Source organism: Chelon labrosus (genome assembly GCF_963514085.1).
Source record: "Chelon labrosus genome assembly, chromosome: 1".
Classification (NCBI taxonomy): Eukaryota; Metazoa; Chordata; class Actinopteri; order Mugiliformes; family Mugilidae; genus Chelon; species Chelon labrosus.
In genome coordinates, this window is record NC_140337.1 from 28,604,105 (window position 1) to 28,629,907 (window position 25,803).

The 25,803-nt window shown below is 40.6% G+C and overlaps 2 protein-coding genes across 2 annotated transcripts; one reads left to right on the forward strand and one right to left on the reverse strand.

Annotated features, from left to right (window-relative positions):
• The first annotated feature begins 222 nt into the window (after window positions 1-222).
• On the forward strand, window positions 223-8,010 carry LOC311494030 (uncharacterized protein). Its single transcript, XM_084552872.1, has 6 exons — window positions 223-296; window positions 963-1,253; window positions 3,334-3,372; window positions 4,071-4,127; window positions 4,378-4,464; window positions 4,765-8,010. The coding sequence occupies exons 1-6, from the start codon at window positions 239-241 to the stop codon at window positions 4,782-4,784; spliced, it is 552 nt and encodes a 183-aa protein (XP_084408998.1). The 5' UTR covers window positions 223-238; the 3' UTR covers window positions 4,785-8,010.
• A 5,136-nt stretch (window positions 8,011-13,146) lies between these two features.
• Window positions 13,147-17,868, reverse strand: LOC311492201 (Fc receptor-like protein 5; the record flags this gene model as incomplete). The annotated part of the gene is made up of 5 exons (XM_084550410.1): window positions 17,762-17,868; window positions 16,005-16,262; window positions 15,649-15,912; window positions 13,930-14,059; window positions 13,147-13,225 (listed from the first exon to the last, which is right to left on the reverse strand). The coding sequence occupies exons 1-5, from the start codon at window positions 17,790-17,792 to the stop codon at window positions 13,147-13,149; spliced, it is 762 nt and encodes a 253-aa protein (XP_084406536.1). The 5' UTR covers window positions 17,793-17,868.
• Between the last annotated feature and the right edge of the window lie 7,935 nt (window positions 17,869-25,803).

The window sequence follows — 25,803 nt, forward strand, 5'->3', positions numbered from 1 at the left end:
ACAGTCAATGCTACAGGACGTCATTCATCCCACACTACTTCCAATATTTCCCTTGTGGATGATTGAAGTAGAAGGGAAAACGTCGCACATAACCCAGATGTATGTTACACGAGCATCCAGCAGAGGGCGGCAAAGTCCAGCCGGTGTCTATGGGGGCAGCCATATGCAGAGGTACTTATTCATTAGCCTCTCCCTGATTGGAACTTTGATCACGAAAGAACGCGTTTACTGCAGGATAATGGCTGTCACGATTATGATGTTCATCTTTTGTCTTCAGATAACGCCCACAGATCCAGGTGAGGAGAAGCAGTTTGGTAATAATCTAGACTTGTATCAGTGTTTCCTTGTTGTCTAGTTTATTTATTTTTTGACTATCCGGCGGTTCAGAAAGTGAAACGATTAAGCAGCCAGTGTCCCAACTACCGGAAAACGTTTATTATTCTCCTCAAGAAATCAAACCTTATAATTTGAAAGGCACGAAATGGTAACTCTCATGCGAGAGTGTGTGAGACATTTTCAAAATGAAACTAAGGGCCTGTCCAGACCTCCGATCTGGGCTATGAGATCGCAAGTGGGCAGCTTTAAAGTGCGTACAAACCGCTGCTTAAAAGGCCTACCTCCAATTTAATTCATTTCCTTATTTAACGTTTTGAAGTATTCCGACTTGTCTCACTTAAATGTATTTATCTCATGTAAATGCATATAATTATTTTATATAAATGTGTTTAATTTACTTATTTTGACTTCTGAAATGCTCCCACTTGTCTCATTTTAACTAATTTAATTTATTTAATAAATTTATTTAATTTCCTTGTTTCAATAAAACTTTTTTATTATTATTTCTATATTGAAAAATGACAAGTGGGAGCATTTATGTAAATATCCATATATTTGGGTGTATGCATAGACTGTGTTTCTCCATTAATGAAAACTAACCAGGTCTACCTTTTGTAAACTTGCAGATGACAATAAAAACTGTTCTCCATTAGAGGCAAATATTGGCGATGAGGTACAGCTTCCATATGATGTTACTGGCAACAATATGGCTAAGCAATGGCATGTGGACAAAGATGGAATCGATTTGTACTCTTATTCTAAAGGACGGTTTACGCCCACAAATGAAGGTCAAGCAAGCAACATCAATATAACTTTCAGCAATGGACAAATCAAGTTTCTGAAAGTGACAGAATTATATAAAGGGAAGTATAAATTATGTCATAAGGAGGATTGCTTTGGCCAATGTTGGGAGCTTGGTAAGCAAACAATTTTATTATATAAATATATACAAACACACACACACACACACACATATACATATATATATGCACAGTACCACTTAAAAAACTTGGGCTTCTCAGAATTTTCTACTTTTCTGCGTAAAAATGACTCAACCCATTGCTAGATTTTCAGTCCTGAGAGTAGACAAAGAGTACCCACTCAAAATAATGAAATATTATACTTGTGGATGTTTATTGAAGAAAATGAATCATTTGTTCATATCAGTGAGGTGTAAAAGTCAGTGTCTCCTTGTCTCCAGTATCTGCTGTGACCTCGTAACTAAATGTTTCTGGTAACTGCTGATCAGTGGTCTACACAGTGGCGGCGCCAGGGAGGAGCTAGGTGGTGCTGTAGCTCCCGCTATAATAGTCATAGCACCCGCCCAGCACCCCCAAGAAATGTCTGTGATTTTTTTATATTTATATTTTAACGTCATATTTGAATAGTCTTTTTTCACATGGTTTAAAAATGTGAATTAAATAATAATTAAAAAAATTTAGTCTAAAAAAAAACAAACAAAAAAACAACAGGCCCAAACAGGTGATCTTCTTTGGCCAATGGGCGCAGCGCACTGTGAACCTTTCCATTGAGGATGCTAATGTTCCGGTTTGTGCTGCAGGTGATATTAGCAATTATCCATCATTAGACTTGTTGGTAATTGGCTGTGTGAGTTAGTTATCGGAGCATTTTAGTCCGAAGCATGTCTGTTGCTGCTGTTTGCTGCTCCGTTGTATTCAGGCCTCAACTGTGACAGAATTGTGTGAAATATTATTTTCAGAGGTTTACATTGGCAAGCTTATGTATGTTGTATGTATAGCCCTTGTATTTAGGGTTGCCAACCGTCCCTTGAAAAACTTCAGCTGATTCAGCTGAACGGGACGCACTTTGTCCCGTACTACCGTGAGAATCCAAAATAGTGCACTTTATATGAACATTTACGGTAAACTTATTCCCAGGACGTCTCCTGCTCTGTGACCAATGAGATGACAGCAGGAATCCGCAGCAGGACAGGTTTTAAGAACGCTATTTATTTTATTTTATGTTATTTTAAAAATAAATTGTTGAATAATAATTTGTTTTCCATTTGTTCATATCACTCAGAAATATGCATCTAATTAAATTCAGGTTCGAGTCAAATAGTTAAAATATAATTTCACACACACAAATAAGGGCTAAAAATTTTCACCACGCCAGCATGGGTGAAGGCAACCAGATCGGCCGGCCCTGACAATGAGGTGTCCCTTATTTATTTTTCAGGGAGTTGGCAATCCTACTTGTGTTGAATACTTTTACATATATTCATATGTATAATATAGTTAATGCGGGCGTGTACGTGTGTGTATATATACTAAGGGTGTTCCGATGCAACCTCCATAATGAAACGCACCAAAATTTTAAGCACCTCCTCTTAAGTGTTGAGCATCCCCATAGCACCTGCAACAGAAAATCTCTGGAGTCGCCACTGAGTCAGTTCTGAGATGTTGGTGGGTTTCCTCACATCAACTGCTTGCTTCAGGTCCTTCCACAACATTTCTATTGGATTAAGGTCAGGACTTTGACTTGGCTGTTCCTAAACATTCATCTTGTTCTTCTTTAACCGTTCTTTTGTAGAACCACTTGTGTTCTTGGTTCTCGTTGTCTTGCTGCATGACCCAGTTTCTCTTCACATTCAGCTCATGGACAGATGTCCTGACATTTTCTTTTAGAGTTCACTGGTAGAATTCAGAATTAATTGGTCCATCAATGATGACAAGTCATCCTGGTCCAGATGTGAGAGAGGCCTTTAGCTGGTTAGAAGTTACCCTGGGTCCCTTTGTGACCTATTTCACTATTATGTGTCTTCCTTTTGTAGTAAAATATTTCTACTCTCAGGGCTTCAGCTGATGTTTTGAATTAGTTTTATGCATAACTGTAGAAAAATCTGAGGGGCATGACAATTTTTTAAGCAGCATTCTATGTGTGTGTATATGAAATTCAGGCACCAACATAATAGTTTATCATTTTAAAAACAGTACTTGGTTGTACAATAACGACCCCCTTTTTTTTCTTCTATAGTTGTACATCCAAAAGACACCAAAAAACAGACCCAACAAGGTAAATATGTTTTCATGTGTTGTTATACTCCTGTTTAAACAATCATGTTTCACTTATTTGTCCGTGTTAAGAAATTTTGCCATTTTGTGTAGTTATTTCATTTCCATGTTTGGGAAGTAGCAAGGATGTTAGACCTCTACTGCAGCATCTTCCTGATGATTTAAATAGTGTTTTGGACATGATGAAATTAGCCATATCTGGCTTTGAGGGCTCCCTTTGTTGCTTTAGGAGTGTGTTTGGGGCTGTAATCATTTACCTGCTGATATACAAAGTTAAATCTACAATAACGATATGTTGTTTTTTTTTTTTTCAAAACCTACTGAAATTATATAGAGAATAATCTTACAGTGCAAACTCTTAGCTTAAGTCGGAGGAGGACACATGTGGACTGGCAGTAACACATGCTCATAACAGTGTCATAACACTGGTTGTGCCTTGAGTGTGGCCTTATTAAACCTGCACTAATGAAGCCATTAGACAAACCTCAGCCCCAAACATTATGGTGCACTAACATGAAGGAACTATGAACGTGCTGTAATTTCTCTCTGGTCAAACCTAAATGTAACCAATACCCTTAATAGCAGTCTGGAATTTTAATCACAGGTGAATTATATGAGAACAACTTCTAGGCAATGGAGCAAAAATAAAGGGAAATGAGTGTCTCTACTAAGTAAATGTGATGCTTATTGTGTCAACAGAAAATAAGGGCACTGTTAAGGTAACTCCAACACCTCCATCCAACTCATCAAATAATGGTAAGTACCTTCTAAATTGTTCCAGAAAAACACAGATTACAGTACTTGCAGTTGTTCAGATACATTATTATAAGATATCAGATTATGTATGTCTGACAGCTCAAGAAAAAGAGTGAGAAATAGAAAGTGTATTAATAGTTTGTCAATAGTAAAAAGTGTCAATATGATAAATGGAAGCTTAGAAATACTTAAAATCTGCAGCTTGTTTCATCTCCCTGGACTCAACGCAGTATCTCTTACATTGTTCCAGATGACAACATTTGGATAATACCTGCTGCTGTTGTTGGTGGTGTTGCTGTTGTTGCTGTTGTTTTCATCATTGTCAAAAAATGTAAAGGTAAGTTGCCCATTTTTTCTTCCACTCATGTTGACATTAAACATAATGTACAGTATGTGAAACATCCATCCACAGTAATCTGATTATTCAGCTCAGTTTCCTCAGTTACAGCCATGATGACGTTAACATTTGGTTGGATGCAGGAAGGTGGAAAAAATGAAGTTTTGCCGTTTTCAGTGTAGTTAGTCAGCTCTTAGCAGCACTTCAGTTTGATCAAAGTCTGTGTGAAGTATAAAATCAGATCCCAGTTCTGACCGTCAGTCTTGTGGCTTCTTTGTTTTCTCTTCTTTTCAACACAAGGGCGACAAGGCGTGATTTAAATGCCAATGCAGGCGACGTGAGGAAATACCCCTACAAGATTATCTTATGGACGACACAGACATCAGACATCAAGAGCCGTCCCATTAGTGCTGTAGGTGTTTTGTGGTTTGAAACAGTGGAATCAAGGCTGCCTCCAGTCTCACCAGCCAGCACACACCAAGCTGCTGCCTTTCACTATCCTCATGTGATCAGCCTGCCTATATTTTTGAGCCTACTGAAATAAGCAGGGAGATACAATAAATCGTTACTCATCAGAATTTCGAGGTTGAAAAGCTGCAGAATGAATTGTCCAGCTGTGACTAAGTCTGGAGACACACTGTGGAAAGGTGGAATATCTAATGTGAACAAAGACCAAATAAGGTTTACGAGTTTTTAAGTTTGGGGTTTGAAATTATATAATCGATGGAACATGCATGGGCCAGCACATGTCACTCAAGAGTCATCAGCTTGCATGTGGATCCTTTTAAAGGTAGACAAAGTTAAACAAATTGAAAGACCAATCTGGTGGGTCTGGTTAAAGAGCGGGGGAGTTAGTTTGGTTACTCAGATTTAGAAACCACAAGTTGTGGAACACATCATCAGTTGTAGTGATCCCCAGGATCAGAGGATGTTTCAGCCGTTACCACTAGAGACTACATTCAGGGTCGTCCCCAAGCTAGGGCCAGGATAAGATGGTGAGGAACAGTTTAGGTTTAGGACGGGTTAGAATGAATGCTGAAGTAAACTGGTTGTGCTGCTGCCTTTTAAAGTTTGGAGGGGAGACCCTGAGAGAAAGTGAAGCAGAGGAAGATAATCTGAGTCAAGATGTTTTTGATTTACATTCATGAATCGTTTAAGCTTCTGTTTGTTATTACTACTATGAGTTCATTGAGCCAACAGTTTACATGCTTGAACAAGCTGGGCACACTGGGCATCACTCCAGCCTGAACTGGTTTGACAACAAAGCTTGACTCTCACTTCAGACTACAAAACTGAGGCACGTCTAAATAGCCTGACTCTATTCTGAAGTCTTTGTTTATTGACAGTGATCTCTAACCGCTTACAGTAACCGTTAGGGTTGGGTATCGTTTGAATTTGAACGATTCCGATTCCGATTCCGATTCCTTGTTTCGATTCCGGTTCCTAACGATTCTCGATTCCGATTCTTTTAAGAGGCAGGGTCAAAAAAAGTTTAGGATATTTTAAATGAGCTAGTGTAGTGGACACTATGGACATAATTCACCTCGTTCCGTGCTTTAGGGACGCTGTCTCTTTAAGAACACGCTGCTGGTTTGTTGTTATCATGGGCAGCGTCAGGTTTGTTTTGATATCGTTAAAGTAGGAATGAATAAACGACACGCTGTTGCGTTGTCAACGTGAGACTCTCTCTCTACCTAGTTTATTACATTCTACACTAGCTAGCCAACGGTCTTTCTGAAGGAAATAGTCTGACCTTCTCCATCAATTTTAATTCTATGAACTTTTTCCTTTTTATGACCTCTATACGTGGGCTAATTTGTTAGCTGCCTCAATGTTGGCGCAAGACATAGTATTTAATGTATATGTATTGTTTTTTAAGACATAGTATTTAATGTATATGTATTGTTTTTTAAGACATATTATTTAATGTATATGTATTGTTTTACTAACCTCCGCTGCGGACGACGGTTGGCGGATGCAGCGGAGGACGGTCGGCGGAGCGCGTCATTTATTTCTACTCCATGAATTCGGAGGTGCTTTATCATGTTCGACGTGCACCCTCCTATGCACGAAACAATCTTGTCGCAAATGTTGCATTTTTCCGAGATTTCGTTCTGTTTACAAAAGTGAAGCCACACTTTCGACCTCCGACGCACGCTATCCATGTTCGACCATAGACATTCGGTTAAGCCAACACTTCCGGTGGACGCTTCTTCGTTGGTGTTCAGCGGTTTCTTCTTCCGGTCGGCGGACTGAGAATCGAAACTAGGAATCGAAAATTAAACTTTTGAACGATTCCGGGAAAATCGCTAAGCTAGTCCCGGCTCCAATCGATTCTCGATTCTCGATACCCAAGCCTAGTAACCGTCCCAGTGTGACTGATCTGAAGAGCACTGTAAAAATAGAGACGTAGGAGATAAAGTTAAATTTTTATTTGAAGTATTTGAATGACTGCACTGAGTTAGTTTCTGCTGTGTGGTGAATATCTGATCGCTTCTGTCTGGTCTTGATGCCAAGCAAGTTCGTTCATTTTAAATGTACTCAAAAAGAAAAGTTTTTTTAATGATTTTTATTTTTTTTTTCTACTGTATCTGCATTTTTTAGTGATTGATGATAACACTGAGAACAATCCAGTTTCTCCTGCCATGGTGCCTGCTGGCTGAAAGGCCTAATAGGTGCATCACTGGGACTGGAGTCAATCATTAAGAGTGGCTGCTGTTACAAGTGAAACTATCTGAGGTGCTAACAGTTGATAATCCAATCTGACAGGATAATTACATGAATGAGTACGTGTGCAGGAGTTTGTTTGAGTTGGTACAATGGAGGCAATACATCATGGGTGTGTTGTTCTGTTGTGTGGACAGACCTTAGTATTAATCTCTCTCTGATTGAACTTTACACTACCACCGTACTTATTGGTGTTGATGTGTCACTCTACAATGAGAGACAGGTGTTAACTCAGGGAGCAGTGGAGGAGGTTGTTTTCTGTTACTGTTTACAGATATCCAGGGTTATCTGTTATGTTTTTTTAAGCTTTAATATGAAATAAACAACTACTCAGATTTTTGATTGTAGTGTGTTGCTATTTTACTCATTTGTCTGTGTGTGTTTACTCATTTTATCAGTCCGTGACGTCCTCTAATAATGAATGAAGGATCAAATGTAATGTGAAAATATTATTACATTTTAAACGTATTTGTTTCATTTAAACTTTTTATTTCCTTTTAAATCTGTTGTCATTATCATATTTTTTTACTTTCTCTATTGTCATAAGCAGTTTATAAAATGTGTTTTTAATGAATCATGTGGTGGGAGAATTTTTTAGGGTGATTTTTGTGAAATATCAACATTAAAAATGTTTTGAGTCAAACCCTGGATCTGTCTTTAACTGAAAACAGAGTGAACGTCAGACGTGATCAGGATGAATTTCTTCTCTGTGTTATTATTGAACACGTAGAGTTTTATCATCTTTCTGTCTGAACTATATGCAACTTCATCTTTGGAGACAAGCTACTACATTTTTAAAGATTGTGGTTGAGGTCAGACTTACATGGTGCTGACCCACAGCCTTTATTTACATGCACACTACTCCTGAACTGTTCTGTTCTGGGTTTAATCATATTCAGGACCTGATATTGAACAAAACATGATTATTTAATCAGTTACTGTTTATCCACTCAGGGATTATTAAAAGTTCACAGTCAGAAACAAATAGCACCCAATAACTGACAAAACACTTGGGTTTCCTGTAGATGACAGACCTGCAGTGGATGTTGGTGGGTTTCCTCACATCAACTGCTTGCTTCAGGTCCTTCCACAACATTTCTATTGGATTAAGGTCAGGACTTTGACTTGGCCGTTCCTAAACATTCATCTTGTTCTTCTTTAACCGTTCTTTTGTAGAACCACTTGTGTTCTTGGTTCTCGTTGTCTTGCAAAAACAAAATTCAAAACTTTCAAAAACACAAAAAAACTTAACATCACATGACTAGAGATCAAGAACACTGGGAACAGAGAAACAATGAAAAACAGTATAACGTGACAGAGGACAAAGGGAAAAGCAAGACTATATAGACACACACACACACAAGAGCAGAGGAGACACGGGTGAAACCTATCAGGGCGGGGCAGACAATTACAAAGGCTGGAAGATACACAAGACAGGAAACCAAGAACTTCACAAAATAAAACAGGAGACTGGAAAACATGAAACATGAATGAAACTCAAATCATGAACACAGGAATCACAAAACCAGAACCATGACAGTTTTATGATGTTTCATGTAAGGTGACTGTGTGCTCTGAAAGGCGCCCACAAAAAAAATATTTATTTTTTTCGAATTTAATTCACTTGTTGCTTCACTTTTTGTGGAGATTACTTTTGTATATAATTTTGTATACTTTTTCAGACAGCACTGCACTTTTTGGGTTTTGGTTTTTTATTGGGAGTCACGCCATGGCCAAATGTTTTTGACAACAATGTTCCCTGGGGACAGACATGAGATCCCCACGGAGATACTTTGTGGGACCCGCCGTGAATGCAGAGCAGGAAAACAACATCGGGAAAAGAAGAGACGCTTCACTTCTCAGCGCTGTTCTCCCCTCCGTTACCATGGGCAAGGTGAGATTGCTGCCATATAAGACGTTCAAGCTGGCCGCACTCTGCAGGCTGTGGTGGCGTCAGCCATCCTGTACGGAGTGGTCTGCTGGAGCAGTGGTGTAGCAGAGAGGGAAAGGAAGAAGCTGGATAAGATCATCAGGAAGTCCAGCTCTGTCCTGGGCTGCCCCTCGGACTCGGTGGGGGAGGTGGGTGACGGGAGATTCCAGGCTGAACTGTCCTCCATGCTGGACAATGAGTCCCGCCCCCTGCCCGGTGACCTGGCGGAGCTGAGGAGCAGCTTCAGTGACAGACTGCTTCACCCTCCATGTGTGAAGGAAAGATAGGCTTAAGTAAGTTAGGCTCCACGGCGAGCACTCCTAATATGTGCAATATTGTTACACCTTATGGTGTAGTAACACCAGTTTGTGCAATATGTCTATTATCTGTTCTATCTCTGTCATCTTTGCATGCTGTTGCAAACTGCAATTTCCCCATTGAGGGACAAATAAAGGTTTTCTTATTCTTATTCTTATTCTTCTTAATGCTGGGTTTGTGCATTACCAGTTCAGAGAATAAAAGAGGACTCTTTTATTCTTTACTGAACTTGTTTCATGCCAACAGCAACCAAAGGATTTCCAGTAATAAGCCTTTCATCTCCCACTGGGGCGACTGATAAATATTTCTTCCTCTCTGGTGTCCCTCCAGCCAGCGAGAGTCACGCCCTATGACACATCTCTAAAGCACCAGCTCTGCCTCGTGTTGTGAGGGAGTTTTCACAAATCAAAACGAGTTCTCAGGTTACGAGGTGTTTTAACCTTTTACTGGCTGAACTGATTTCCATTAATTTCCATTCCTTCATGCTCAGTTCCTTGGGTCACTTGATTTGAAGCCAATGCCGTAAAACCTCTAAGAACTATTTGTGTAATACAGTGCTGCTTAAAAGTTTTTGCGCCTGTCAGAATTGTCTACATTTCTGCATAAAAATGACTCGAAGCGACAATGACTCAGTTACAAAGAGAGCCCAGTCAAACAAATGAAACAGAAATAGTATACTTGTGCATTTATTTATTAAAGAAAATTCATCATTTGTACTATATGTGCAAAAGTATGTCAGTCCTCGTCTTTTAGTGTCTGGTCTGCACAGCAGCTGTAACAGGAAGGTCCTTGGCAGAATTTCAGTGCATTCTTCTAACCCAGGGGTCAGCAACCTTAACCACTCGAAGAGCCATCTGGACCCGTTTCCCACGGAAAAGAAAACTCCGGGAGACGCAAAACCCTTTGACATTTAAAATAAAGATAACACAGCATATAACGTTTTTTACCTATACGCCATGTATGAACAAACTATGGTGTGTTGAATATATGAAGTCAATGAACTGCTACAGAGAAAACAAAATTACATTTCTCCGTGTGTTGGAGAAGACCGTTAACAATCCCTTTATGACCTCGTTCCTCTTCTCCGCGCGTTCGTTTAATGGACGACACTGCACGTTTCTATTTCTCAGTTTGAGTAATTTAATAAAAGCAACACAAAGAAGTAAGCTTACAGAGCTCTGGGCCAAATCTTCCTGTCCCTGACAAACAACAAAGTCGTGTCAGTTCATGAAGTCTGACTACCTTTCTTTCCCTGACCCAGTTCTAATATACTACTACAGAAAGTTGTGTAGGATGCAGGCGAACTTGGGTGTGTTGTCTTCTGATTTGCTCGTAATCTGACTCCGTCTCTCCTCTTCACCTGCTGCTCACGCCCATAACATCTGACTCCATCCTCGCTCCATCTCCTTGAGTGAGTGCCTGCACACAACAACCTTAACAAAGAACACACTATCTTCCCTTATATGGGCATGCGGTTAATCTAGCGTTGGTCATCTCGACCTGCTGCATCCCCTTCTTTTATCTGTTACTGACATTCTTCTGTTCCTGCACGGCCTGGAATATTCTGTGGTAAAATACATTAAGCAGAACACACTCTTAACTACTATACATTTTGTAACAGTAATTATCACACCATGTTATTAAACTATGATTAACTCCTCAGGTATTTTCATCAATTATATCTACACGTGCAACAAAAATATTTTGGATTGAAGCTTACTTTCAAATAAAATACTCAATGTCTTTTTGAGTCCTTTTTGTATTTATTTAAAAAAATTAAAAATAAAAAAAAGCTTAACTTCAATCCATATTTATCATACTCGGTTAATCTGATTTATGCTCCTGAACCTCGGCGCTATTAGTGTAAAACCCGGATCTTTTGAGGGATTCGGATCATTCTAAGTCACTGATATGAGCCAGGTTTATAAGAGTCACTTGAGTCACTTGACCCAAAATTATTGTCATTTATCAGCAGTGTTTGGAATAACGCCGTTTAAAAGAACGGCGTTAGGTAACGCCGTTATTTTTTCAGTAACGGGGTAATCTAACTAATTACTTTTCCCGTCGTTACAACGCCGTTAACGTTACTGGACGTTAAATGCGGTGCGTTACTATGCATTGATTGAATAAACTGTAATCCGAACGCACCCCTGGCTCACCGCTAGTGAGGAGGTGGGTTAATAACGAGGTAAGCGATTATGATTGGCTAAGGCAGAGTCATGTTTCATGGTAGCCAATCAGAGCCAGTGTTTTTACACACATGCCAGCACACGCGCCACACACACACACAACAGCTAAACAGAGATTCGATGAAGCAACAGAGATGGCGAGTCAGGAGCAATCCGATGAAAATTTGGCATTTTCAAGGTGGAGATATAAGCACTACTTCAATAAATAAAAAAAATCATTGTGGTCAAAGGGAGGAACGTGCATGTAAGCAACTCTAATTTAATGAAGCATCACACAACGACACGCATCTACAAAGCTAGTGGCCAAAAACACCGATACCTCCACCACAGACGATAGCTCGCCGTCTAAACCCTATCGAAATATAAATATTATATGTATAAATATTATATATATAAATAATATATATATATTATATATATATATATAAAATAAATATAAAAAAATATATATAAATATCGAAAGTTATGTACAAACACCTGTCTGTTCTACCAATTTCAACTGACTTGTGAAAACTGCTCAAAAAATCCAAATTATTTGACATATAGCAACTTTTTTTTTTTTAACAGTAACGCAAATAGTTACTTTCCCTGGTAATGAGTTACTTTTATTATAGAGTAATTCAGTTACTAACTCAGTTACTTTTTGGAACAAGTAGTGAGTAACTATAACTAGTTACTTTTTTAAAGTAACGTTCCCAACACTGTTTATCAGTGTGATCATGTAAACGTGGCCACTGAAAATCATATCAAATAGCGCTCACATAAACCTTACATAAACCTAAAGCTCAAAATTAGGCTGTGCAAAAAAAATGAAAGGAGACCTGCTACGGTGAAGCAGGAATCCACCAGCAGCGGTTATGAGTCGGTTAAGTTTCGTTTCTCTGCATATTGTGCATAAGTGAATGAGTGGCTGAGTGCCTTAGTTTGCGCTGCTTGCTAGTGGTCAAGTACGGTTTGTTTCTCTGCCGAGTGAGATGTAAAATGTTTGAATGGTGCCGTTTATTGATATATCAATCAAATGTGGTAGGACTCAAATGAGCCGGTTAAATAGACTCTAGATTCAAGGTGGCCAGTTAAATGAGCCGGATCCTGAATATTTTTTCCACCGCTACTCAGCGCTCAGCGCCTGCACAGCGGGGCTGTATGACATCACCCTCATCTTCACACAGGACTGTAAGCAGTCATCTGTCAGGTAAGAGCGATGTTTGTTTTTAGGTGATTAGGTGATGTAAGTGGGGTGGAACCAAACAGGCCCATGCAAGCCTCAGGACTAAGATCTACATCCAACACTATTGCAAGGGTATCAAAAATTTGACGCCTAAAGCCAGTAAGGTTCAGACAGGACCAGGACATATGTGTGTGATTGGCGGGTGATTGCTTACACCTTTTACAACTGTCGCTGGTGCCTTGATAAACCTTTGCCAGCTGGGTGTTTGTGTAGTGCACTCTGAAAAGAACTTTGCATTGTAGTAAACTGTGCCTAGCACACATGGAGGAGGAATGAACTCGTTTAAAAATCTAGTCCCACTGGCTGTCTAATATTGGTGCTCCTATCTCCACCTCCCAGGTCCGCTTCAGGCGAGCTACTTGGTCTGGGCTAAGGGAGTCAATGGAGTTACAAATCACAGAGATGGAGCGTTTATTGTTTTCTTGAGGGGAAATAAAGGCTTTAAAGGCTGTTAGTTAAAGCCAACTCCCCACAAGTCTTTTAGAGCTGCTGAAGTCTGGTTGATCTTGGGTGACTCCAAACCTTCAGTAACATCACACAAAGAATTTCTTCATTCTTCGCTAGCTATCCCTCACTTTGGTTTATGACTCCTAAATAGGTGCAAAATGATTGACATTGGCCTTTGTCATGTTTTAACAAAGTGTGGATCCAAATGCAAGACACAGAGGTGGGACTGGGTGAAATAACAAGTCGGTTTAATGGAGGTTTACTTAAGGTGGTAACATAGTGTTGCCATGTAAAAGCAGGTAGTCCAACTTAAAATTTAAAGTTAAAAGTTAAAAAGTACCGAGAAAGAGCAAGACAATATGAGCAAGGCAGTACTAAATCACCAAAGTCTTCTTACAAACCATTTACTGAAAGCTGAAAATATGTCAGTACATCTACAAAAATTACTCCAGCAAACTAGAATGAACTCAATATGCAAAACCTTTAGGGAGATTAGCACTTGAGGTTTGTTCAGAAAGAAACTTAGCAGCTCTCACCCTGTCTGCTTAAAAGTGAGGCCTACATCCACAAACATGACAATTGTGCTGTTCACTGTCACAGCAGTCGTTGTATTACTTTGAGCACACCTTCGGTACAAGTACACAACCAGTATGAGGATGGTGGTGCAGAGGGCGAACAACAGGACGAAACAGATCGGCCTGGTCAAAGTCATGAGAAGAGGAAGAGGAGGAGGAGGAGGAGGAGCAATTAGATTCTCTGTGAAAATGAGAAAGAGTTTAAGAAATTTGTTAATGCCGCAATGGTGCCTTCAGGGTCTGAATGCAGTTTGAAAAACCTCTTCCACCCTATCCGAAACAATCAATACCACATCCTGTAAATCAGTCAAATTTCCCTCGGGATTAATAAAGTATCTATCTATCTATCTATCTATCTAAATTTAAATCTAATGTTGGGATAAACTTTTCAAGAGCGTGGATGAATATTAAGTCTGGAAGGAAGTATTAAAAAAGAAAGAAAACAACGTGGAAACATTGCTGATTTGGTATTTTGTGATGATATGGGGATAATAGCATGAAATGAAAAGTATTAGTGTCATAACAATGATGGATTATATTGAATTATGGAAACAGGGAATAAGGACCATTGTTGGGCGACCTGCCCCAGAGAGATACAGCAGGCTTTGGTCGGGGAGTTTTTTGTGAACGTTTTTTTTAATCTGAGCCGTCCCCCAACCTGGCCAGGAGGGCTGACCCATCACCACCAGATCAGTTCCAAAACAGCCACCAACACCCTGAGCAAGAAGTCTGTTTATTAGGGAACTTTCATCTATATGCATCTCAATGCTTTCCAGATTTAAAGGCTAGGGACCTTGAATTTTAGACTACAGGACTGCAGTGACCATTTTTCTGTGTGGTATATATAATGGCAAAATTAAAAGTGTTCAAAAACGGCCAAACTAAGTTCAGATCCCTGAAGGTTAAAGTGTGGTTAACACCTCTGGGACATAAACGGCATAACCTACGTACGTAGCCTACGCCGGTGTGAACCATTTATACTTGTGCCTCATCAGTCTGTCTCGCTCTGTAAAAACTCCACCCAAACACTAGTAGGTGCTGTGTCTTTTTTGTCAGTCAGGTTCATTTTGGTTTCTACTTCCTACTTCACTTTCAACAAGCGACTAAAACTAGGCGTAGCTACCATAGACAGTATGAAGATGGATGGTGGAACTGCTCCTCTAAAGTGAATCCAAAGCAAGTAGAGCTCCCCCTGGTGACTGGCTGCCGTATATGTCATAGGCTCCACCTCCTCCATGTCAGCGGGCGGGACTTGGGCCAAACTAAAACACTAAAGTATGCATCAAATAATTTCTTTTCAAGGATGGGTTCTGTCATTTTAGGTAGTTAATATAGTGTTGATGCATGTTCAAGTGTCAATTTTTCGGATGAATTTCGTTTTAGATGTGTCTTTATGGCGACTACCGGTTGCCATGCCAACCGCTCCGTAAAGCGGTCCTGTGGGGCTGTGAGGGTTGTAAAAGAAATGAGAAAAATCAGTACAGTGTATAGTCCAACGTTTCCTTGTAACTGGAACGAGAGTAAGTCTGGAGAAAGTGTGGGCGGGACATCAATATCACGGCTCCAAGTGGCTCCACTCTTGGACCGTACTGATCAGACTCTGGCTGCAAAGTCGCAAGGTGACACCTCCCGTATCCCCGGGAAAATAGCTTTAGTTTGGCCAATACAAGGAAGTGGTGACACATTGTGCATATTTATATACAGTCTATGGGCTGTCTCTATAGCTACGTTGTCAAATTGTCGCAGAAGCATGAACCATGCATAACTCACCTCTCACTGTCAGCAGGCTCTGAGGTGACTCTTGTTTTGAGGGATGATGTTGACACTTATAGAATCCTTCATTCTCCTTGGACATGTGTTTGATGGTCAGCTTCCCTGCACTTTCCTTCCCGATGAAAACACCATCTTTGTAGAAGGCGGCAATGAAGTCCGATGTTATTGGTGATTGGTCGTCTTTCCTGTAGAAACAGCCGAGTGTCACTGCGTCTCCCTCCGTCACAGGATACACAGGGCTCTCCAGGATCACAACACCATCTGACACGAGGAAGGACAAAGACAAAATTCAATACTTATTGTCCAACATCCGATAAACCCAAACAAGCTCTGTGCACACATCACGGCGTTACCAGTCACTGTGATGTTGACGGTGTTGCTGCACGCCCCCGTGCTTGATTCACACCAATACGCTCCAGTGTCTGATTTGAGTGAGTCCTCAATGAGGCAGGAGGACTCCCCTGGGAGTGCCCAGCCATGTGCACACTTCTCAGGAGTAGGTGTCTGAGTTCTCCTGTTCACTGTCCAGCCACTGGAGTTTCCCTCACACTTCAGAGAAATGGTTTCGTACGTGAAGAACTGAGATCTGTTGGGAGTGATGCTCAGTGTGGCTGCTGAGATGAAGTCAAGGAGGAAAAACATATGAATGTATACGTGTGTGAAGCTTCTCAGACATCCAGGTTATAGTATAAATAGAAAAAAAACAAGCTGAAACAAGGACAACTGGACTTGCAGATGTACACTACCTGCTATACAGCAGTGGTTCCCAAACATTTCACAGGCCGTACCCCTTCAGACATTTGACCACCCCCTACTACCCCCTACTCTCACGCACTTCAGACTCCTCATTGCTGTCCGTTGCTATGCTAGCAGCTTCACTAGCCACAGTTGAGATCTCTCTGGAAGGGCAATCTATTCGTTTTAGCCATTTATCCATTTTGGTGGTTAGCCAGGCGACCTCATTTACCTCAGACTGATGACTTGACAGCTCAAATGACAGAAAGTTATCAGAATTGTTGACGACATAATTTAAAGACCCAATCAAGAACGAGATTTGCTTGTTTCTGGGGGGAAAATAACTGTAGCGAGTATAGCTATATCATCAGGAGATTTGCACCTGCCCACCAGGCACAGACATTTCAGGGAATCCGCGTCTTTTTTATTTAGGTGACCTAGCTAGCTAGCTACATTAGCAGCAAACTGATACATAGCTTCAAAGCCAGTTGTCCTACAATCTAGCTATTAACATAACATTTAGGTGGAGAATCAGAAAATGAGAAAACAACCCGTTATCCATTTTTTCAGTTTCAAAATGTAATCAGGCTGAGTTAAGAATCAACTTTTTTGGACACTTGTGACTGGATCGCCCAGGATGGTCTAGGTGGTGCCTTATTTATATCCAGATGAATATAATTCCAATGTTTCTTTTGCCTCTGTTTTTGGTCACCACCAACTCTGAAAATGGACTCTTGGAGGGTACTGAGAGCTAAACAACGAGGTAAATGCAACTAAATGGCACTGTAGGGTTAGGGTTTGTGGATTAAGTTCCTCGCTACAAGTTTCCAACCTCTGTAGAGTTTTAACTTTCAAAACTCCAGCTGTGCTTTTTCAAAACACTGGCTGCCTTCAAACTGGGACTAAGGAGTTCATGCCCGGCCCCTTCTTGTGGCATTCATGACCTTGTCAGTGGAAATCTTTCTAGTCAAATCGTTCTTTAAATTACCACAAATTCATGAGTTCCATTTGAAAGCAGAACAAGTTATTCAGTTCACAATCCTCCATCAGCAAATGGAACATTTTTCAATTATATTGTCAATTTGGCTAAATGTTGTGGGGGGGGTTTTCTGAAACGCACAAAAAATCCCAGAATTTTAAGTTTATCATCATAGAAACAAGAGAAAATTAGAAAAAAAAAAGACAGAACAATAAATCACTGTTAACATTGTTGTCCAGGAGAAACTTTCACCAATATAAGCCAAGTTTAACTTCTTCTAGGATGATTCTTTATGTGGAAACTGTGTTTTTAAGAAAAAAGCACCAGTCAGGAAAAGGTTAAATTCTCAGTAAAAGAAATAATAAAATATTGAGGAAAAATTGGTCAGTTACTTACAGAGCATCAAGCAGAGCGATCCAATCGCCATCTTGCACCAGTGTATTCTACCTTCAACATGTAGTCTACCACATCCTGGCCTGTAAGGCAGGAAATTATGAGCCACTGCTGAAACAGCACAAACTCATTGCATCAAACAAAACAAACTAGTTTCTCAGGCTGCACTAGTGGCCTAACACCAACACAGCGAATTCGTCTTCACATCCATCCTCACACTGAGAAAACAAACACTTTTTGAATATTAAAACAGTTTTGGTTTGTAACGTCTGTCAAGATAAAAGGTTATTATTTCACTTTCATGAGGATATGAGAGTCTGGAGTGCCATTTCCTCTCTGCCCATATCACATATTGTTATTTTCTTGCTCTGCCCTACAATATCAATAATGAGAAGGGGCATCAAAAGGTCAAATGTGTTTAAACAAAGACTCTCAAGTTTAACAAAAACTGATTGCTAAAATTGAAAATTTTCCACTCAAATTTAGTAAATGCTTTGTCTGCAGGTTTGTGGTGAGAAAAAAAATAAAAGAGGAAGCAGCCTGTTCAAGTCAGCTTAGAGACGCAATCTAGTGGTGAGCTGGAATACTTGTGGGAAAAGAAAAGACTGCAACATGGACATGTTTTCAGCTGATAAAAGAGACGTCTGTTAAAGCATACCAGGACAAACTAGCCTTGATTTCCACCACAGAGAGGGAACTGATCAGGAACATGTCTGGTCCTGGTTTGTGTTAAATAATGCCGTTGATACTAAAGCAGTGTGGACACCATCAAGGTGAACTGGTTTAGTCCTGACTCTTGACTCATGGGTAATGTAGTGATTCTCCACTGACAAAGCGTCAGGTGACCAGTTTAGATTTGAAGGTATCCAGCTGTCATCTGTTTATGAGTATGATGACGATATTATCATGAAATAAATGTAGACCTGTTTTAGCCTGTTGCTATGTTGAAACAAGAATAGAATTCTACATTTTTATTCTTGTACCAAGACCAAGACAAATACCACCTCATGCCATCACCAACTCTTCTGAATCAGCCTCAGAAACTTTGATAAACTGTGTGTGATGACATGACAATTTTTTTATTTTTTGAATTGAGACACTTTCGATTTGCAGTCATGAATCTTTTAAGCCTCTACTGTAATGCCACTTTTGATTTTGATATAACCACTGCTGCTTCGAACCAGCTGACATGTCTGAACAAGTTATTCAAATATGGTGACGCAAATCTTCCTGTTCTCCTTTAAAGGGATACTACTGTCTTTTACAACCTGGACCTTATTTCTGGCATAACCATATAACTTTGGTGTCATAATATAAATAGCAAAATACCTATAATAAACAAATACCTCAGCACATTATTTCTGTTTCATGTGTTTGATTGGGGTCTCTTTGTCTACTTTCAAGACAAAATCTGTTGATGTCTTGAATAATTTTTATGCAAAAAAAAAAAAAAAAGAAAATTCTGAAGGATACAAAAACTTTTAAGGGTATGTAACATGTATGATGTTTAAATGTGAGTTAAAATCACATTTAAATTACCAGGTACCATGTAGATTCATTATTTTTATCGCATGTGAAAAATAATGACTCTACATGGTACCTGGGAGGATATTTACAACATACGCTGCCCCACAACATTCTCAGAGAACCATCCCACCCTGGTCACCACCTTTTTGAACTGTTGCCCAGGACTATCAAAGCCAAAATGAACAGACTGAAAAATAGCTTCGATTCCAGAGCTGTCATTGCATCAAACTCTGAACAATCCTGACAACACTTGAACATTCAAAGAAACCACCGTGTGCAATATTCCTGTGTGTCTATATTATTATTGTTTTCTTTTTCTTTTGTTTTATAGCTAAGGCACAGGCCCGGAGTGGCTAATCGGGAGGACCGGGACAATTCCCGGTGGACCGGTCTGACTTTCGGGCTGCGAGGGCTCAGTCAAGGCACTGAGTGGGTATCACGTGTATGCTGTTACCGCTGTCGCTGGGCCGTCTCTTGCAGCTCTTTTCTTTTTCTGTTTCTGCAGACGCAGCCTGACGTAACACGTCCGTGCACACCGCACACTGTCAGTGGTGTTTGGAGCCTGGCTCCAGCCCCAGAAATGCAAGGGTGTTTGCAAAATGGAAAATAAAAATAGCAAGGGTGGCGCAGAAAAAGCGAGAATTAAAAAGAGAAAAGCACTGGAGACAGATGCAGCCAAATGTGCAAAAATCGGCAGCTTTTTCAATAAAACGTGCTCGCCGTCTGAAACGACCAATGAAGATGATGAAACGGGTAAGACAAGATGTTGAACAAAATGCAACTTTACCTGCACCGTTCAAGTTAATCAATTAGCCTATCAAGTGCGTGGCGTTGTAACATATAGCCTGTCTACGTTAAATAATTTAAATAATAGTATGATGCGACGCCACATAACTGGCCACAAACTTTGTCTTGTAGCCCCTCAGATGCAAGATGCATCACCAACCACCAGCCATGAGCCCACAGGTCCAGAGTGTGCAGGTAGGATTGCTCATTAAGTGACTATTAGAATTAATATAATGAAGAGTATGGTGTAGACCTGCTCTATATGATAAATGCCCTGAGATAATTGATGATGATAGATGATTCAGCACTACAATAATGAAACTGACTTGAATTTTTAACTTGAAAAAGGGGAGATTTGTGTTGAGATTTATGACCATTTTTATGATTTAGTGTCAGAGGCAGAGCCAGGAGCCAGTGGTGAGGAAGAAACAGGTGAGCTAGTGTGTGAACAAGCAAGCATCAGTTCCAATAAAACCACTTTCTATGCCCAAATGATAGTAGTGGCCCACTTTTTATCATTAGTAATAGTAAAGTAATACGGAATAAGCCTGCCTATTTTGCCATTGAACAAAATCTTAATTGGTTCAGTCAAAAGTTTTGACTGAACCAATAATGTCAATAATTCCTCTTTATATTTCACAATGTTGTTTCCTTTTTTTTCTTTTTTCTTTTTTAGCACTCCTGGGATTCCATGGAATTCTGCTAGATCTAATTTTGACAAGTTGTTAAACCAGCCTTGAACAGGTTCATACAAAGGCAGGTCTCGGAAGAGTTACATTATTACATTACATTATTTTAACGTAATAGGTCGTGATCTAAGTGGGCCGGTCTGAGGCATGAAACTCCAGGGCTGAAAATGAGTCCCACTCCGGCCCTGCTAAGGCACGTTTAAATCGCACTGAATGCGGAGAACTGCTACCTCAATTTCGTTGTATTCTTTACAATGACAATAAAGACACACATGAAAATAAATTTTATACATTTAAATGCTGTATTATAACGCGACATTATCTCTATCTATATAAATATATATATATATAAATAAATATGCAAATGTGTTGTTATGATGTGTTCGTAACGTCTTCCTATAAGAAGAAAAATAAACAACAATGACTCAGATTCAAATAATAAATCCATTTCTATCATTTAAGTTATTTAACAATTATTTGTCACGTTTTATTTTATTTTCAGACTATTTAGATTTATAAGATCAGTAAAGAAAACTAAGAAAATATTCAGTCATTCATTCATTTTCTATACCTGGTTATTCCTGTTAAGGGTCGCAGGGTCTGCTGGAGCCTATCCCAGCTGTCATCGGGCGAGAGGCAGAGGTACACCCTGGACAGGTCTCCAGTCCATCGCAGGGCTAACACAGAGAGACAGACAACCATTCAGAATCAGAATCAGAAAAGACTTTATTGCCAAGCATGTTTGTACATGCAAGGAATTTGCTTTGGTGTTGTTACGCATAAAATAAAATAAAATAAAATAAAATAAAATATAGAAACTATAGAACTTGCTCTCAGATATATAAAATATATGAAAATACAAAAAATACAAAAATATATACACAGTATATATATATATATATTCCACCAGAACATTTACTGTGGGATGGTAGTGAGTTTGATGTGTTCATGTGTGTGTGTGGGGGGGGGGGGCTTGGCATTGTTCAGCACATGCACCGCGGATGGAAAAAAACTGTTCGCCATGCGAGTGGTCTTACACTCGATGGATCGCAGCCGTCTGCCAGAGGGGAGTCTGTTGAATAGTCCGTGTCCAGGGTGAGAGGGATCAGCCACAATCTTAGCTGCACGCTTCAGAGTCCTGGAAGCGTACAGCTCGTCGAGACACTTCAGACTGCAGCCAATCACCTTCTCTGCAGAGCGAATGACACACTGCAGTCTGCTCTTGTCCTTAGCAGAGGCTGCAGCGTACCAGGTGGTGATGGAGTTGGTGAGGATGGACTCAATGATGGCAGTGTAGAAGTGAACCATCATTGTCTTTGGCAGGTTGAATTTCTTCAGCTGCCGCAGGAAGTACATCCTCTGCTGTGCTTTTTTAATTAGGGCGCTGATGTTCAGCTCCCATTTGAGGTCCTGGGAGATGATGGTGCCCAGGAAACGGAAGGAGTCCACAGTGTTGACTGTAGAGTCACACAGGATGATGGGGAGGAGTGGGGCTCTGTTCTTCCTGTAGTCCACGATCATCTCCACTGTCTTGGAGGCGATGAGGGTGGTGCCATCCACATTCACATTCACACCTACGGCCAGTTTAGAATCACCAATTAACCTAACCAGCATGTCTTTGGACGGTGGGAGGAAGCTGGAGAACCTGGAGAGAACCCACGCAGACACAGGGAGAACATGCAAACTCCACACAGAAAGGAACCAGTCGGACCATGGATTCAAACCGGGGACCTTCTGGTTGTGAGGCATCAGTGCTAACCACCTCGCCAGTGTGCCGCCCTGGTTTACATATTTTAATGGGAATAAAAATAGTAAAATAGCAGCACGTTACAAAACAGATGAAATTAAATCTTATCCCTACGACTCCTCCAATTGTGGGAGCCTTTCCAAAGAGCCAGTAAGTACATTTATCTGTAAAGTGTAATCAGCCTGTAACAGTATAGGTGGTAAAACACAGCTAATAAAGTGTTACTCAGTCTTTAGTTCATGTTAATATTGGTATCCAAACAGTCAACAGACCAATTTGCACGTTGGATCATTTCTCTTTTTACACCAGGGAAAGCACGCCGGATTTGCTACTGCTAGTTTTTTGCAATGTGGCTGAATGTTTCTCTGATGCTGAGGTTGTGGACAAACATAGCAGTAGCAAATTACAGTAAACAAGCCGACCGTCGCGGGTGTGCGCGGCGTTCAGAGATGACATCATCCAATTCAGAAGATATCATCCGGGGTCTGTAGGGTCTGTGGGTTAATCTACAGACCCCGGATGATGATAACAGGTAACTCTGGACTCAACGGGGAATAGCAGTAGTGTATCATAACAAAATATTGGTGAAATGAACGAGTTTCGCGGCAGATAATGCGTTTAGAGGGTGCGTTTCGGTGCCCCAGTCACTCCCACTATATGGATATACGCTGATCTTATTATCTCCTGAAGGAATAAAAATTAAGTTATATGGGTGAGTAAACGATCGTATTTTATGACAGAAATAAGGTCCAGGTAGTTCCCCTTTAAGTTGGAATAAATTAAGATGATTTTTTGATAGAAAGAAATGATAGAAACAAGCCATAATAACTTATTGAGCTGGTCCCTTTTTACAGTGTGCTGTGACCTCCTTGTAACTAAACGTTTCCCGTAACTGCTGATCAGTCGTCTACAGCAGCTTGGAGGTCCATTCCTCAGAACAGAACCTGCTGCAAGACCCAGTTTCTCTTAAGATTCATCTAAAACATAGATTTATAACACATTTAACATCTAGCAGGTCAGTCTATAAATGAGTGAACTTTTGGACAAATACGTTCTCATTGTAACTGTTTTTTCATTGTAAATGTTTTTTCTTCTTGTTTTTAAAAGGACAATCTGATCTGATATGTTCATCTCAGCCAGTTGTTTCCCAGCTGGGGATGTTATTCTTCCCAGTCATCTTAATCCATCCATGAGCCCTGTCTCTGAGACAGTGGACCAAACCCAATCTAGAATCGAGGATTGTTCACCTCCACAAAGATGGACGGCCGTTGTTTGATAAACAAAATCCATCTTATAATGATGTCTGTAAAGAAACGTATCAACACAACCTCCAAACTGAGGGAAAGGTGAAGGAGTTATAACCAGTTTTAAACAGTCTCCTGTTTCTAGGGGCTCAAATTTAGGCAAAGTCTAATCTGGTCTCTCTATGAATCTTTTTGAAAGTGTTCTCTTTGTTTTTTAGACTTGTACAATGAAGAGTGTTTGAATTCTCCACACTATTCTTAGTTTATCTGGTCTGATGAAGAGTGGATGGGAAGCATGGACTATAAAAAAGTAAAGACACCAACAACACTTAGTAGTAGATGGATACATACTTTATTTATCCCATGGGAAATTTGGTGTCCAGTAGCTTCATCACATAGAAACAGGAGGAATTACAGTTGAAGATGTGAAAGATTTAAGTTATATAACAATATATATAAAAAACAAATAAAACAAAACATCCCTTTCACCCTCTTGGGTGCTGTATCTTAGCTGTTCCTAGGACTGCGCTCTTCTGGACTGAGGCTTCTGGTGTTGTTCCTGGGATCTGTTGGAGCCACTCCCCCAGTTTGGGGGTCACTGCGCCGAGTGCTCCTACTACCATGGGGACCTGTTCTTTCAAGCCTTGGGTGCTTCTATTCCATACTGGGTACAGATGTTCCTGTATACTATTCCAGCCACTTGGTTGTGTCTCTCCATGTACGCCGACCCAGCTAGCATCTTACACCCTGCTATTATGTGCTGGACTGTCTCAGGGGCATCTTCGCATAGTCTGCACCTTGGATCTGAACTACTCTTGTAGATCCTGGCCTCTATGGCTCTTGTACCTAGGGCCTGTTCTTGTGCTGCCATGATCAGTGCCTCTGTGCTGTCTCTGAGTCCAGCCTTTTCCAGCCATTGGTAGGTCTTTTCGATATCAGCCACTTCTTCAATTTGGCGGTGGTACATGCCATGTAGGGGCTTGTCCCTCCAGGTTGTCTGCTCCTCTTCCTCTGCACTCTTATCAGGTTTCTGTTGCCTGAGACATTCACTTAGCAGTTCATCCTTTGTGGCCATTTTTCTGATGTACTCTTGGATTTTTGATGTTTCATCCTGGATAGTGGCCTTGATGCTCACTAGTCCTCGGCCTCCCTCTTTCCGCTTAGTGTATAGTCTCAGGGTGCTGGATTTGGGGTGGAACCCTCCGTGCATGGTGAGGAGCTTTCTTGTCTTGATGTCTGTGGCTTCTATCTCCTCCTTTGGCCAGCTTATGATCCCAGCGGGGTATCTGATAACTGGTATTGCGTACATGTTGATGGCTTGAATCTTGTTCCTGCCATTCAGCTGTCTTTTCAGGACCTGCCTCACTCTCTGGAGGTATTTGGTTGTGGTTGACTTCCTTGCGGCTTCCTTGTGGTTTCCATTAGCCTGTGGGATACCAAGGTACTTGTAGCTGTCTTGGATATCACCTATGTTGCCCTCTGGTAGGTCAACCCCTTCAGTTCTGATCATCTTGCCTCTCTTGAGACGAGCCACACTTGTCCAATCCGAATGACATCCCTGTGTTGCTAATAGTTGCTCCACTTTGATTGTGGGTTTCGAAGGGACCATTGGTCCCACATTCACTGCATGTATCCCTTCTCTCTAGGGTTGCTCATATAGTAGCATTCCAGCAGTTCCGTGTTTTCCGCCCTTGTCCATCTATGTCTTGTTCCAGTAGCCCATTTCTCATCAGGTTGCCCTGGTTCCCTAGCACCTGACGCGGACCTTGTTGACCCGGGTGACGTATCAGAGTCATACCTAAGCCGGTACAGACTAACATATTTTCCACAATCACAGGATGTGTCTTTAGACATGGTTGTTTAAGAAATGAGAAGCTACTCATTGCATCAGTTGGGGTTAAATAACTTGTTGCCAGCTGAAAGATAATCACCCATGCAGTAATTATCCAATAGAAGGCTCCTACCTATTTGCTTAGTGAAATCCAGGTGGCAACAGGCAGTGTTGAGCTCACAAGCTGTCTGAAAAGACTCACACAGAAATCAAATGGTGAC